The sequence below is a fragment of the Clarias gariepinus genome, chromosome 1, assembly GCF_024256425.1.
Source record: "Clarias gariepinus isolate MV-2021 ecotype Netherlands chromosome 1, CGAR_prim_01v2, whole genome shotgun sequence".
Lineage (NCBI taxonomy): Eukaryota > Metazoa > Chordata > Actinopteri > Siluriformes > Clariidae > Clarias > Clarias gariepinus.
In genome coordinates this window covers 30082030-30097774 of record NC_071100.1, presented here as the reverse complement: position 1 = coordinate 30097774, position 15745 = coordinate 30082030, and the positions used below count along the sequence as shown (strand labels likewise).

The 15745-nt window shown below is 37.7% G+C and overlaps 2 protein-coding genes across 3 annotated transcripts; one reads left to right on the top strand and one right to left on the bottom strand.

Moving 5' to 3' along the window:
* The first annotated feature begins 825 nt into the window (after nt 1–825).
* LOC128530613 (E3 ubiquitin-protein ligase CCNB1IP1) lies at nt 826–6356 on the top strand. Of its 2 annotated transcripts, none has more exons than XM_053504669.1 (5): nt 826–985; nt 1827–2125; nt 3941–4087; nt 4198–4363; nt 6046–6356. In XM_053504669.1, the coding sequence occupies exons 2-5, from the start codon at nt 1829–1831 to the stop codon at nt 6159–6161; spliced, it is 726 nt and encodes a 241-aa protein (XP_053360644.1). In that variant the 5' UTR covers nt 826–985; nt 1827–1828; the 3' UTR covers nt 6162–6356. The 2 variants fall into 2 exon arrangements, with proteins under 2 accessions (XP_053360644.1, XP_053360637.1); XM_053504662.1 differs by lacking the exon at nt 826–985 and adding an exon at nt 1516–1582.
* Nucleotides 6357–6796: 440 nt separating this feature from the next.
* Nucleotides 6797–15624, bottom strand: ttc5 (tetratricopeptide repeat domain 5). The gene is made up of 10 exons (XM_053510627.1): nt 15528–15624; nt 13454–13586; nt 12376–12587; nt 11868–12021; nt 9470–9561; nt 9295–9351; nt 8807–8953; nt 8472–8686; nt 8189–8333; nt 6797–7245 (listed from the first exon to the last, which is right to left on the bottom strand). The coding sequence occupies exons 1-10, from the start codon at nt 15591–15593 to the stop codon at nt 7126–7128; spliced, it is 1341 nt and encodes a 446-aa protein (XP_053366602.1). The 5' UTR covers nt 15594–15624; the 3' UTR covers nt 6797–7125.
* Nucleotides 15625–15745: the final 121 nt, after the last annotated feature.

Below are 15745 nucleotides of genomic sequence, written 5' to 3'. Positions count from 1 at the left end.
TGCACGCTGTGCATGTACCCCTACTCCCAAACACACACACACACACACACACACAATCTCTCCTTGTTCTTTACTGACATTTGCATTTCAATAGCGTGGAACACCGTCTCTTTTTCTCTCCTGATCCCTCAAATCGCATTTCTCACACCATCAAAGCAATTAAAGGCAGCCTCTTTACTGTCAGAAAGCAAACTTATATATTCATACCATTAATCACACTCTGTAATTCCGAACAAAAAAAGTGTAAAAGGTTTATGCTGAGTTTAAGCAACCCTTTAAGCACAGCAATATATATATCTACCAAAAAAAAAAAAACAATGATGTCCTAAATGATGCATAGACAGAATTACTTAAGCAATAAGAATAACCAATATTAAATAATAATACTAATAATGACTTCAGGAGCAAGGCTGATTTTCTGTATGGAAAGAGAGCACATGTGAGTGATGGACAGATAGTAATAAGGACACGAATATCCAGTTACTCAGGAACTACACTATGGAGTGATGACAGAAAGCAAATGTGCTGGAAAACTGCGATTAAGGAGCTACACACTTCATACTTCATACGTGTAAATCAATTCACACATGTGCCTTTGTAACTGAGTGAAGCTCTAGGAGAGCCGAGCTCCCGTCACATCCTCGGTGTGTCCGCATATGTGGAGCTCTATTTAAAAGCCAGTGAATGGAAGGGAATTTCCAACAAAGGCGACCTGGACACAGTTGAGTGAGCATCTTTCTTTCTGCACCCCGGGATCCATTGCTGCTTTGCACAATGCCTCTCTTTCACCCCGCCTGTATTCCCATACACCACGTGGAGGAGTGATGAAGGGAAAAGCCATTTTTAATTAGATGCAGCACACACATATCCATCCTAACTAATTTGTACACAGACCCCCTGAAGCAGCTCGGAGAGTTTACCTATCTCTTTAGCCTGTTTATTTAGGGATGTGTTTGAACAATGAGCAAGCACATTGCTTAGTAAGGTGAAGCTGAAATTACATTTTAAAACGCAGTAGTCCTTAGGGCCTCAATCTGATCATCCAGACATGTTCATTAAAGGCGTACTACATCAATGCTGCCTTCACGTGCTCCTGGTTTTCAGGTTGCAATTACGAAGCATTTGCGTCTCTTCTAACCGTGTATGCTGATCATGTCAGCCATTTAAGTATCCCTTTGTTTTCGGATCTTCCGGACATCTTACAGCTATTCAAAATTGTACCCAATGCTATATATATATATATATATATATATATATATATATATATATATATATATACACATATACATGCAGTCATGTCTTTAATTTAATCAGTGACAACTATTATACTATTTGTATTAACAAAAAAATAAACCTTATTGTCAACCACTAACTTTTATTTTTTCGCACTGACCAAATGATATAAAGAACCAAACCATTTGTGCTTATAGTTATTTCCCACGCACAGTTGTAATTACAAGTTGACTATTTGGAAACAGAAATTCAGGGCGCATGTGGAGGCAGCATAACGAGTTACCTACTTCATAAAATCGCCAAATTCCTGATTTCTTGTGGGTTTTTTTTTATTTATTGAAAATGTCAGGTAATTATGTCATATGTGATTTAAACGTTTTAAACACGTCGAATACCAACAACAGTTAAATACTGTTTAATTTTCTTGTTATATAGTGTTTTATTTAATAGCAGCAGTTAGCAGAACTCTATTTTACCTAGCTTGGTGATTAGCTCCGGTTAGCTAGCCATAAAATAATCTTTGCTCAGGTGCTAATCTCAGTTCATCCAGCAATTCTGACCCCACCCCTCTTTTTTCCCCTTTCCTTGTTTAGCCATGTCCATGTACGACTACAGTCTGATATGTAACTTCCCCAAATGTCGAGGCAGGCTGAGCGGCTTCGCCTGGGTCACAGCCTGCTCTCACATCTTCTGTGAACGGCACGGCTCCGGGGAGTTCAGCCGCACCCCGGCCATCTGCCCTGCCTGCTCCTCTGCCCTGTCTGGAAAGCTGGACATCGTTCGCACTGAGCTGGCGCCCTCAGAGCAGTACAAGGCCATGGTTTTGGTAGGATTGCGACCTGAGACCGTCCTGGATATCAGCCACCGAGCACTGGCCTTTTGGACCTATCAGGTTCGCTTTGTGCTCAAGCTGACCCACTTGGGTCAGTCCATGAAATCTTCAGGCAAACTGAGACATGAGGGGGGAAACTCCAGAACAAAAAATGAATTTTGTCATCCCCTCACACTATTATGCTGACATTACCATAACATTTAATCTGAATAAAAGTCAGAATCAATTTTATTAGCTGAGTATGAAAAACAAAGGATTAGTATTGGGTCTACAAATAAAAAGTGCTACATATAGTAATCACATTTACTGAAACTATTATGTAATACAGATTTCTACAGGCGGCATTATGGTGCACTATGGCCTCACACTTCCAGGCCAGGGACGAGGGGTCGATTCCCTCCTTAGGTCTGTGTGCATGGAGTTGGCATGTTCTCCCCGTACTTGGTTGCTTCCCTCTGGGTACTCTGGTTTTCTCTCCTGCAGTCCAAAGACATGCAGATTAGGTTAATTGGCGTTTCCAAATTGCCCGTAGTGTGGGTGTATGTCTCCTGTGATGGATTGGCACTGTCTACGGTGTACCTCGCTTTAAGTCTCCTGGGTTGGGTTTTCCCTGTGACCCTGTACATGGGATAAGCGGCACAGAAGTTGAATGAATAAATGTGGGCCCGTCCTTTTGGCCAGGCAGTCTATAATAACATACCGTAACGGCAATACCAAATATATGATATACAGTATAATCTGATTTGATGTAAAATGGCAACTATATTTAGAAAAAAAGCTGTTTCCATGCTTGCATCAGGTGGCGTTAATTGGTCTCAGTCTCGTTTCCTGATAAGAATGACCTATAATGATATTCGGGTCATAAGATAACCTCCTCTAACACCTAATTTTTGAAGCTTTACATTAACTGGGATGCACATGTTATAAGGACACAAAAATAACAATGAATTTGTGTTTTATGGAATTCACAGTTTTTTCATTACAGAAGAATTGTCTCCTACAGCTAGTAAAAACGATCATATGTTGGAAAATGATCAACAATTTTGTACCAATCTTTTGCACCAAGATTATAAAAATTTCATCATAACTTTTTAATCGAAGCAAAAACACAAAAATGAAAAGAACAAATTCTTCTCTTATGCTTTTTAGAAAGTCTGAAAAAAATTATAGTTTAAAGGCACTCAGACCTGGAGACAACAAAACCCATAACATTTATTTATTCATCTTAATTACCTGCTTAATCCTGCTTAAAGCTGTGGTGGATCCATAGTTTACCCTAGAAACATATGACATAAATTGGAAAGACAAACTAGATTGGAGACAACACACCACACGAAACCACTTTCACATCTAATTTCTGAGGCAGTTCACCTACCAGCATGTTTTTACTGTAGGTGGTCAGAGAAAACTGGAGAACCTGGAGGGTGTCCAAGCTAAAAATATTATATTTAAGAAATTTACAATACAGCTACTAATAATACAGTTATTTAAAAAAAAATAAACAAAACTGTGGTATTTAGTAATGCCTCTGTAATGTGTCTTAGCAGAATATCTGACCATCTTCAGCTTTAGTGACTGAGAGGGTTATGTCAGATCTCTGGGTTCTTTTTACACTATTTTACTTTTGATTTTGACTTGTACATTTTTGTGTCGTCTAAAGAGTACTCCTCTATTATAGGATAATTATTTTTTGTAAATAAATTATTAAACATTGTTGATTCTTTCATTTTCACAGAGAAACCATTGGAGGAGGCATACCCTCAGTTGTTATAATGCTCAGCTATTCACAGTATTTACTTAAAATGAGTGTCAGCTATCAGTGAAACTCTGTGAACCAGGGCTTATTTGTTGTACGTCTGGATTAATGTGCTTCAGGTCAACCAAGAAAGGTTGCTTATGGAGTACAGTTTGTCCCGAGCAGAAGTGCAAGTTCGCCAAATGGAGAAGTTGATGGCACAGCAGAACCATTCCAAAGAGCATGAGTTGAACGCGATGCGAGAGGAGATTGCATCACTAAATAAGGTTATTATTTTACAGAATACTCTTAATCCTAGAGTTTTGTGTGCTAGTTAATGTAAAATCAGGATGGATTGCTTTGCTGAATTGGCTACATTTGCTCTCCGTGTGTCCAGAGGCTGGAGGAATATAAGCAAAAATATAGTGAAGCTTCAGAGCTTCTGATGAAGAGAAACAGACAGTATCAGAAGCTTCAGGGTCTGTTTGAGACTTTGAGGCTACGCACTATGGAGGCTTCTGACAAAGATGGAGTGAACCAGGCTGCCCATCTTTTCCCCTCTGGTGAGTTGTAAGATTTGGTTGAGTGGAAGCCAAGTAGAGGAGGTCAAGGCACAGGAAAGAAAACAACAAGAATCTTTGCCAGTTAGCTCTGTAGTGCTAAAGTTAAAACACGCACAGTAGAGTATTTATGTCTCTTAATATTTATAATGATCTCATTAGATTGGCACCTGTGAAGGAGTGTGATACACAGAGAAGCAAAGAAAAATGGGCAATCTGAGCAACTTTGACAAATCGCGAAAGCTAGATGATTGGATCAGAGCATCTCTAAAACAGCAGGTGTTATGGGATGTTACTGGTTTTCAGGAGTTTACAGTATTTACAAAAAGTGATCCAAGGGAGGACAACCGGTGAACCAGCAACAGGTTCATGGTTCAAGAATCTTCATTGAAGCATGTGAGAAGTGATAGTTAGCCTGTCTGGTCTGATCCCTTAGGACAGTGGTTCTTAACTCCAGACCTGGGGGACCAAATGCCCTGCATGTTTTAGTGCTTTATCAGTATGTGCAGACAAAGGCACACATGCTCTGGGCAATGTTTTGCTAGAAAACATTGGGTTCCTGGCATTTATGTGGATGTTACTTTGACACATACCACATATCTAAACATTGCAGACCCCTATCCAGTTAAAGTACACCCATTTATGGCAACACGATTCCCTAATAAGAATGCCCTCTTTCAGTAGGATAATCTGCCTTGCCACACTGCAAAATTTGTTTAGGAATGGTTCAAGGTGTTGACTTCCAGGTGGCCTCCAAATTCTTATATCTCAAGCTAATCGAGTAACTGCGGCATGCGCTGGACAGACAAATCAAGTCCATGAAACTTAAGCAACTGTTGCTAACGTCTTGGTGCCAGATAGGACAGTGCAACAGGAAGGAAAGCAGGAATACAGCCTGTATGGGATGCCAGTCTATTGCAGGGCAGAGTGCATAAATATTCACACACTTATTCACATATAAAGGTAAATTTCAGTAACCAGCTCATCTGCTGGCATGACTTTCGGACAAGGAGAGGACAGGCAAACTTGCACAGACAGTAATCTAAGTTCAGGTTTGAACTGAAGTAAAATTTCATCACTGGATACTAAATTATGATTTTAGACATTTCAGTCTCAGTGCTACCACGTTTTACTACTTTTAATAGTTAGAATCACAGACAAGCATTCTTAAATACTCACCCATTTAAAAGTACAAAGGCTAAACATTTGTTTGTACATTGCTCTCATTTTTACGATTAAGTTTAGGATTAAATGTACCAATTTCTTACAATGTTTCATCATTTAACTATTAAATATACAAATTCTTTCAGACTTATTAAGAGGATGTTACCAATATTTAATTAAAAATCACAAAATTATTGCATATAATAAATACTTAAATTATTTACAAACTCTAATAAATTCTAGACTGTATGTTTATAGTATAATCCTTTTGCGATTATATGATAGAATCGATACATATCCTGATTTAAATGTTTGTGATTAATTGTGCAGCACTACAATAAACCAAAATTGTATTATAAATTCATACCTACCCATCTTTATTAGTAGACTGGACCCGTTTATTCAGTACCAGAAATATAGAGCAAATCTATATTTCTTGTATTAGTACAAGACATATGGAGACTGTTTATAGTCTAATGGTCGGTAAAGACTGATGTTGTTCTCTACATTTGTTTTCTCAGGAATAATTAGACAGCGTTCCCCACACAGCACTCCTCCTTTCTTAGGAGTGGGTCCAGAAGGTGACAAGCTCTTCCCTTCTTTCAAAGAACCAGAGAGCTTCAAGAGCTTTTTCTAATTTAGCTCTCCACCAAGAGAGAAAGGGCATTCCTTTATGAAGAAAAACTGACTGCATAAAACCTGAGCTTGGAATGCAGGGATTTTTTCCTTTACTTTTTTCATTACACTGTTATATTCTTTGGATACACTTTAATGTTGTTCAGTTTGCCACTATTAAGTTATAACATTTCTTCAGTGTTCATTGTAAAGCTGTTAATAGATAATAAAGCTGTTTGTTACTGTTCTTATAACAATCTGTATTTTACTTCTTCTTTTTTTTTTTGAATGCCATGTCATGTAAGACTCCCAGGTCTAACTTGTTTTCAAGATGATGTGGTGGGAGTCACCTCAAAAACCCATCATTATTCTTCTTCTTTTCTCTCGCCCCTGCTGTCTTTTATTTTCTCTCTGTTGTTACTGGGTTTAAAACCTTAGAACTCTGTGCAACATAGTACAATTTAGTCTCCAAGCTGCTTTTTCACATGCTGCAGTAAACATTTTGTCCACTTGCTTAACAAGGCAGGGTGGAATCTTTAGACGGTGGAAAGTAATCATTATGGATGATGACATTTGCCACCATCCATTGACATTCCACAGGTTTGATTTTTGGTCACACAGCTAGTTAGAAAACAAAGGTTCAACTCCGCAATCTGATGACATAATCTCTGCCTTCTCTTCTCCACTTGTTTAAGGAATGTGGTGCATGTCAGATGTTAGGTACATTTATTTAAGATCACAGTTCACTCTCTTAATCACATCACAGATGCTTAGGTACGTTAGGAGCACCACTGGAAAAGTTTTATTGTCTCGTATATGAGTCAGTCATTTCAATCTTTTTTTTATTATTATTACAAAAACATCCATCGTCAGTAAAAATGAAAAATAAATACGTACAAATAAATTTGACTAAACGAAATGTTACACAATATGTACAACCAAAAATGAACAAAGTCTGCTCCGTTGTCTGCTCTCTATGCACTTGCTTATTCAGAGTGAGGTTTGTAACTGACCGAAGTCGCAGTTTGGCTTTGCATTGCTTGTCTTTTTCCGTTCACGATAAGCAGTAGAGGAGAGTCCACACGTATACTGCGGAAATCATATGACTGCAAAGAGAAGGGTTAGAGATGGAAGTGAAAAGTCTTATATGTCAAACGTATAGCATATACTGATGCACAGCTCAATCCACATTTAGAAAACACTGGGCTTACATTTAGGCATACGCTCTTATCCAGAGCGACTTACATTTTTATATTTTTTTTTTATCTCATTACACATCTGAGCAGTTGAGGGTTAAGGGCCTTGCTCAAGGGCCCAACAGTGGCAACTTGGTGGTTGTGGGGTTTGAACCTGGAATCTTCTGAACCGTAGTCCAATGCCTTAACCACTGAGCTACCCCCGGCTACCCCTTTAATATAGTTTATTACAAACACACATGTGTGTGTTGTCTTCGTTGTAAAAAAAAAAAAAAGTTTTTTTTATATATATATATATATATATACACAAATCTATATATTAAAAAAAAAAAAAGTTATATGTCATATAAATTATATGTCATATAAAAGAAAGATTTATTATGTCTGTGTTGGTTGACACCCTGCAATAGCTGAGCTGTGTTACTGAGAGATTTTGTGCATACCAAAGTTATGAGGGTTCTTTCAGGTTCAGCATCATCTGTTTGTTCTTTTAAGCTTGGTGAGTTTTGCCTTTTGTATTGTTTGTCCTGGGCCTCACTAAACAGACAATGTCTGCCATGTACATGTTTGTTGTGGATTCTGGTGAAGTCAGTGGCTTGGGTCAATTAAAGCCGGTTTTGCCAAAGGCTTTACTCTGCGCTTTAAGTTGCCTTTTCTTGTTGGTATTTACGTTAAGACAACAGCTTACAAATTCTTTCCAGTAGCTGCATGTTACTATGCCTAATTTAGTCAGTAGTTCTGTCAAACTTTGTGTATAATGGTGTTAGAAGATGATTTTTTTTTTATAATTACATATAGTGGCTGAACACTTGGTGCATCTGTTTCACACTCTGTACTAAACGAGTGTATGTACCTTATCATTGTGTGTTATGCTGTGTCGTTTCACTTGTGGTTCAGGAATAACGACCGTGTCTCCGATTAACACTCCCCAGCCGTCAGCTATGTTATAAACCATGACCACATAACACGATTCCTCGCTGTCCACCATCCCAAATGTACTAAAAGGAAAAAAAATACTATTAATACAGAATAACACAACACTCAATGCTGTATAAATAAATAAAATGCAAGGAGTGCAAAAGAATCTATATTTTTTCTGGAATACACCTTGAAAAGGTGTTTACTAATTCACTTACAAGGCCATGCGGCCCTCTGTAGCCAGACTGAAGACGACCTTTCCCATGGCAGCGACACCGGTATTATGGCCGTGTGTAAGAGCAGTAAAAGTGCGGAGCTCCAGGCTTCCAGTGCGGCCTGTCGGAGAGCGATACTGAGGCGAGGCACACGGACCCAAAGAAGACACGTTCAGGGAGGACAGCATGTTACGCAGGCGCCGTGCTTTTACTTTACCCTGAGGGACAGGGACAGAGGAAGAGATGATCACCTTACAGTAGTAACAAACTGGTCACTGCATCACCAATCAGTGCTTTTTAAAATCAGTATGATTTAAAAAAAAATCCACAAAACTCACCTTATTCTCCATTAGACTAGTTATTTGGTCTAGGTATTTCAGCAAAAGTTTTTCTCTTTCGATAGCTTCCTCCCAACTGGGGTCAAGAGCTGCAGCTCGGCTGTACCCAGCCAAAGCAGAACTAAACATTTCCTCATACTGGAACAGCTAAAGTAGCAAAATTCGTAAATAAAAGCTGAAGTTAGTAAGTCTGGAAGTTTTTCAAGATAACATTCAAGACAGAAATTACAATGAGTGAATTTCACACTGGCATGGGTGCATGTCTATATGCTGGAAAATTATAAAAGCTAAAATAAGAGCTTCTAAAAGATTTACAGTAACTCAAGAACATTCTTATTGAATAGTTTAAGGCAAATCAACCTAAATAGTGTCACTAAACCTCCGCCTTGTTGTGCAGGACAAAGGTACACTTAGTCAGTTGGAGTGCATCTAAATAAATGAACCATCAGTTTGAAAGAGCACAAAAACAAAAGGAACAAGAGAATTACCGTGGAACGATTGAAGTGCAGATCAGCATTTAAGGCAGACGCTTTGTCAATTTTCTCCTGAAGCAAATAGACAATACATTACAATTACAATACAATTAGCAAGATAATCAGTGAAAATATACAGAATACAATGGGCTCAGAATAATCTAGCCTCTGTGTCTGTGTGTGTACTCACAGCTTGCGAATAGGCACTAAGAGCTTGCTGAGACATCTGTGGATTTTGTCCACTGCTGAAGAACAAGGAGATGTATGCATTCCCCAAGATGTCTGCTCGGGAAATTATTTGTTTAATTCATTTCAATTTCACAGAAACAATTTGTCATTTTTAATCTTTTATAATACATTTAAACAATCCACACAGCATTATCTGACAATCACTGCATAAAAATCTAAAGGGTAAAACACACATACACAATACTGTGCAAAGGTCTTGGGCATGTGTAGAAAAATTATGTAACCAAAGACACAAAGAATGAGGTTTTTCTACATTTGATTTTTTAAAATATTTTTTAAAATAAAAAGCAGTAAAGTTAATAAAGTCGACTCTTGGTGTGACAAGACTATGCATCTTAAAAATGTCTCAATAGGCAAAAAATAAAGTTTGTGTCATTCTGATTGGTACATTTTTTCCTAACTGTCTTGGGGAATCAGTTCTTCTGGAGAACTAGAGCACTTGTGGCTCTTGTTGTAGGTAAATCCTGTCTATTTCATAACGTGTAATTTTCTTAACTGACATACAAACAACTTTTGGAAATTCCCTCCCTTTTTCTGACTCAACAATGCAGAGTTGCAAGTCCTAAACTGAAAATTAAGAAATTAAATACAATAGAATAAAATACTACAATAGTGTAGACACATAAATACAGACACAGACATATACATGGAAACAAAACGATAGACATACACAGAGAGAGTTAATATACAGTGGTGTGAAAAACTATTTGCCCCTTCCTGATTTCTTATTCTTTTGCATGTTTGTCACACTTAAATGTTTCTGCTCATCAAAAACTGTTAACTATTAGTCAAAGATAACATAATTGAACACAAAATGCAGTTTTTAAATAATGGTTTTTATTATTTAGGGAGAAAAAGAAATCCAAACCTACATGGCCCTGTGTGAAAAAGTGATTGCCCCCCTTGTTAAAAAATAACTTAACTGTGGTTTATCACACCTGAGTTCAATTTCTGTAGTCACCCCCAGGCCTGATTACTGCCACACCTGTTTCAATCAAGAAATCACTTAAAAAAGAGCTACCTGACACAGAGAAGTAGACTAAAAGCACCTCAAAAGCTAGACATCATGCCAAGATCCAAAGAAATTCAGGAACAAATGAGAACAAAAGTAATTGAGATCTATCAGTCTGGTAAAGGTTATAAAGCCATTTCTAAAGCTTTGGGACTCCAGCGAACCACAGTGAGAGCCATTATCCACAAATGGCAAAAACATGGAACAGTGGTAAACTTTCCCAGGAGTGGCCGGCTGACCAAAATTACCCCAAGAGCGCAGAGACAACTCATCCGAGAGGCCACAAAAGACCCCAGGACAACATCTAAAGAACTGCAGGTCTCACTTGCCTCAATTAAGGTCAGTGTTCACGACTCCACCGTAAGAAAGAGACTGGGCAAAATAGCCTGCATGGCAGATTTCCAAGGTGCAAACCACTTTTAAGCAAAAAGAACATTAAGGCTCGTCCCAATTTTGCTAAAAAACATCTCAATGATTGCCAAGACTTTGGGGAAAATACCTTGTGGACCGACGAGACAAAAGTTGAACTTTTTGGAAGGTGCGTGTCCCGTTACATCTGGCGTAAAAGTAACACAGCATTTCAGAAAAAGAACATCATACCAACAGTAAAATATGGTGGTGGTAGTGTGATGGTCTGGGGTTGTTTTGCTGCTTCAGGACCTGGAAGGCTTGCTGTGATAGATGGAACCATGAATTCTACTTTCTACCAAAAAATCCTGAAGGAGAATGTCTGGCCATCTGTTCGTCAACTCAAGCTGAAGCGATCTTGGGTGCTGCAGCAGGACAATGACCCAAAATACACCAGCAAATCCACCTCTGAATGGCTGAAGAAAAACAAAATGAAGACTTTGGAGTGGCCTAGTCAAAGTCCTGACCTGAATCCTCTTGAGTTGTTGTGGCATGACCTTAAAAAGGCGGTTCATGCTAGAAAACCCTCAAATAAAGCTGAATTACAACAATTCTGCAAAGATGAGTGGGCCAAAATTCCTCCAGAGCGCTGTAAAAGACTCGTTGCAAATTATCGCAAACGCTTGATTGCAGTTATTGCTGCTAAGGGTGGCCCAACCAGTTATTAGGTTCAGGGGGCAATTACTTTTTCACACAGGGCCATGTAGGTTTGGATTTTTTTTCTCCCTAAATAATAAAAACCATCATTTAAAAACTGCATTTTGTGTTAGATAACTTGTGTTATCTTTAACTAATAGTTAAATGTGTTTGATGATCAGAAACATTTTGTGTGACAAATATGCAAAAGAATAAGAAATCAGGAAGGGGGCAAATAGTTTTTCACACCACTGTATATATTTATAAAAAAAAAAAAACTTACACCAGGAAGTTCCATCTGTAACATCCAGCTGCACAGCTTGCCTGGCCAGATCCACACTCTCCATAATACGCTTGCCTTGCTCTTGAGCGCCCTCATCTGGAGGCAACTGCCTCAGCACCATAGAGAGGTTTCGCAAAGACACTTTATTTTTGCTCTAAAGAATAAACAGAATGCAACTGTTACACTCAATCATCACAGACAGATGCCCAAATTTTTACTTGTGTTATGTGAAATAACACAATTATTAGTTAATATAATTACAAATTTGCTTAATATATTTAATAAGTTAATAAGTATTCAAATGTTTTATCACATGTACCTTACAGCACAGTGAAATGATTTTTTTTTGCATATCCCAGTTAGAAAGCTGGGATCAGAGTGCAGGGTTAGCGCCCCTAGACCAGACAAGGTTAAGTGCCTTTCTCACTTCCGATCAGTAACCCAGTAACCCACAGCTTCACCCGACTGAACCACCACTGCCCTTGCCCTTGTATAACCTCATATGTACCTGTTGTAGCGCTCCAGTGAAACAGGTCTTTGCAGCAATCAGGTCTCCTTTTTTCCAGTACTGCTCCCCTAATGTATTCCATGCCTCCACCAGGCCTGGTTCCAGTTTTACTGCCCTCGAGAGGTTCTCTTCTGCTGTCTGACTGAACTGTGGAGCTATGTTCAGACATCGGCCTCGCAAAAGTAAAAACTGAGCACTGTTTCTGTAAAGATCTGCAAAGAAAAGCATAAAAACATGCATCTGAATTGTGATTTGTATTTTCGATTATTTCGAATTTATGGTTTATCTCGATGTTGAAAAATTGTAATCGATTTTACAGTTTTACTTTGATTTGTGTGCAGTTTGTGGCAACTGAAGGAAGCAGCATGACTAATTTATTCCAGCGCCTCAAACAGAACCACATTGTTAAATGGGAGGCTATGTTATGTTGTATTAATTATTGTTTTACTAAAATACCAAAGAAAACCTGTTAATCCAAATAAGCAGCTCATATGTTTAGTTATATTGTTTTTGCTCAAAAAATATTAAATACACAAACAATAATGAAAAAAAAAAGAACCCTATAGTCTTTTTTTTTTTTGTAGGACATATCACCCAGCTCTAATTACATAAAATATGAAAATATAAATGTGCATATTTTAAGATAAGATAATTCTTTATTAGTCCCAGAAGTGGGAAATTTGTTGAAATTTAATACAGTATATAATGCCATATTCTTATGTAAATCTTAAATCATACCCCCTCTATTTAAACTGACCCTATTTATGTATTTGGCCTATAAGACTAAATGAGGTGTGATGTATAAACAATATGATAACCTTGCTTATTAACTGTGTGATTTGTAAGCACGCTTTAAGGGTGTCTTGTCTTGTATTTATATAATCAAAAACTAAGCAGATAAAAATAACACAAAAAAATTATAAAGCATGACAAAAGGAAACTTGCCATGTGACAACAATTTAAAGGGAATAAATATTAAGGCAACATGTACTGTATAACATTATTTTACACAATAAGTCACTAATGGAATCTCATACCTCCAAAGCTAGGTTTATCTGTAGGTTTAAATTTAACTCACCTTCCTTCTCCTCCAGCTTCTTTAGTGTCTTGTTCATCTCCTGGGCAACATCATTTGGTTTTCTACTGGCTTCTTCTACACCATGAGTCTCAAAATAGTGATCCCTAAAGTGATAGAGTCCATCTACGAGTTCCTGGGAAACAACACAATAATATATTTGACAAAATGTAGCGTTTGTACATCCAGTATTTATATTCCAGATAAAACATAATATGACCTAATGGTGCAATTCCAGACAGATAGTGTACATGATCAAAAGTTTGTAGACACCTGAGCATTGCACTTATATGTGGTTCTTCATTTAAAATGTTTCCAAAGAATATTGTATAATAGGTTTTTGTATGCTGCAACATTAAGATTTTTGTTTACTGGAAATAAGGGGTGCAAACCTGTTCCAGCACCAACTGTGCACCCTGCAAGGTCTATACCGACATGGTGACTATTCTTCTTCTTACAGTAAATGTCCATAACGACATAGTCACTCTTTTTCTTCTTAATGTCCATAACGACATGGTCCCTCATCTTTTTCTAAATGTCCATAATGACATGGTCCCTCTTCTTCTTCATGTCCATAACGACATGGTCCCTCTTCTTCTTCATGTCCATAACAACATGGTCCCTCTTCTTCTTCTTAATGTCCTTAACAACATGGTCCCCCTTCTTCTTCCTAATATATATAAAAGGCATGGTCCCTCTTCTTCTTCTTAATGTCCTTAACAACATGGTCCCCCTTCTTCTTCCTAATATATATATAAAAGGCATGGTCCCTCTTCTTCTTCTTAATGTCCATACCGACATGGTCCCTCTTCTTCTTCTTAATATATATAAAAGGCATGGTTGCTCTTCTTCTTCTTAATATATAAAAGGCATGTTCCCTCTTCTTCTTCTTAATGTCCTTAAACACATGGTCCCTCTTCTTCTTTTTAAATGTCCACAACAACATGGTCCGTCTTCTTTTTAAACTCCACAACAACGTGATACTTGTTCTTCACAACAACATGGTTCTTCTTTTTCTTCTCAATGTCCACAACAACATGCTTCTTCTTCTTAATGTTCACAACAACAACATGGTTCTTCTTAATGTCCACAACAACATGGCTCTTCTTCTTCTTTTTAATGTCCATGACAACATGGTTCTTCTTCTTCTTTTTAATGTCCACAACAACATGGTTCTTTTTCTTCTTTTTAATGTCCGTGACAACATGGTTCTTCTTCATCTTTTTAATGTCCGTGACAACATGGTTCATCTTTTTAATGTCCACAACAACATGGTTCATCTTTTTAATGTCCACAACAACATGGTTCATCTTTTTAATGTCCACAACAACATGGTTCATCTTTTTAATGTCCACAACAACATGGTTCTTCTTCTTCTTTTTATGTCCACTACAACATGGTTCTTCTTCTTCTTTTTATGTCCACTACAACATGGTCCTCATTCTTCTTTTTTTAATGTCCACAACAACATGGTTCTTCTTCTGCTTAATGTCCACAATAATATGTTCTTGTGGCTGAAGAAGCACAAAACCCTTACATCTATGCATTCACATTTAGTACACATTCTTCACAGAGGAGAGGAGTGTATTATAACAGCAAATTGAAAGGGATGTTCAGATGAGGGTGTGATGACCAGAAATAAACACAATCTTCTCCGTTAACTGGGTGTGTTTAAAACACACACACATAAATACACACAAACTAAAGAAGCCATACATCTAAATGCTGCACACATACAGTAGGTGTAGAGCGTTGAGGTGATCTATCTACAGTACTCACTGAACCAGAGCTGACATGTTACCTTACTAGTTAATGCATTGCTGACTTGTTTGCAAACTTCATATAAATGCACAACACGCACATATGAAATAACAGTTTTTACATCCTGTATACAATAAGCAGTAGAGTTATATTCCTGTAGCTTATGTAGCCAGTAAGCCATGTTTTTGTTGTTAGAGACGGAATGCTAAGCAATTACACAACCACCTCAACTAGGAAATTAGCAATTTGTCTAGCACTCTTTTTCTAGATATAAACCAGGGCCACCTACTACAGCGTTAGGATATGAAATTCATACCTTTAATACTTGCAAGTCGTCTTTATCAGATGTTTTATGTTCTCCATCGTTATCAATGTCAGCCATCTTTAGACAGAAGCAAGCCGAACCACCAGACTGCGGTTACTCCCCCTGCTGGTCAGGAAGCCACAACGCACAACGACATTTTGTTCATACGTAAAATAATAATAATTATCGTCCTTTCTCTCTTTTAACAAATTACACGACTTGAAAGTTTT

Excerpts from the sequence above, each read along its gene's own strand:
- LOC128530613 (XM_053504662.1), top strand. Across the intron at positions 4,088-4,197 it reads AGATTGCATCACTAAATAAG|AGGCTGGAGGAATATAAGCA; the intron begins GTTATTATTTTA and ends CCGTGTGTCCAG. Across the intron at positions 4,364-6,045 it reads TGCCCATCTTTTCCCCTCTG|GAATAATTAGACAGCGTTCC; the intron begins GTGAGTTGTAAG and ends TTGTTTTCTCAG.
- ttc5 (XM_053510627.1), bottom strand. The coding sequence starts at position 15,593 with ATGGCTGACATTGATAACGATGGAGAACATAAAACATCTGATAAAGAC. Across the intron at positions 8,334-8,471 it reads ACAGAGGGCCGCATGGCCTT|TACATTTGGGATGGTGGACA; the intron begins GTAAGTGAATTA and ends TTTTCCTTTTAG. Across the intron at positions 7,246-8,188 it reads GCATAACACACAATGATAAG|TCATATGATTTCCGCAGTAT; the intron begins GTACATACACTC and ends TTCTCTTTGCAG.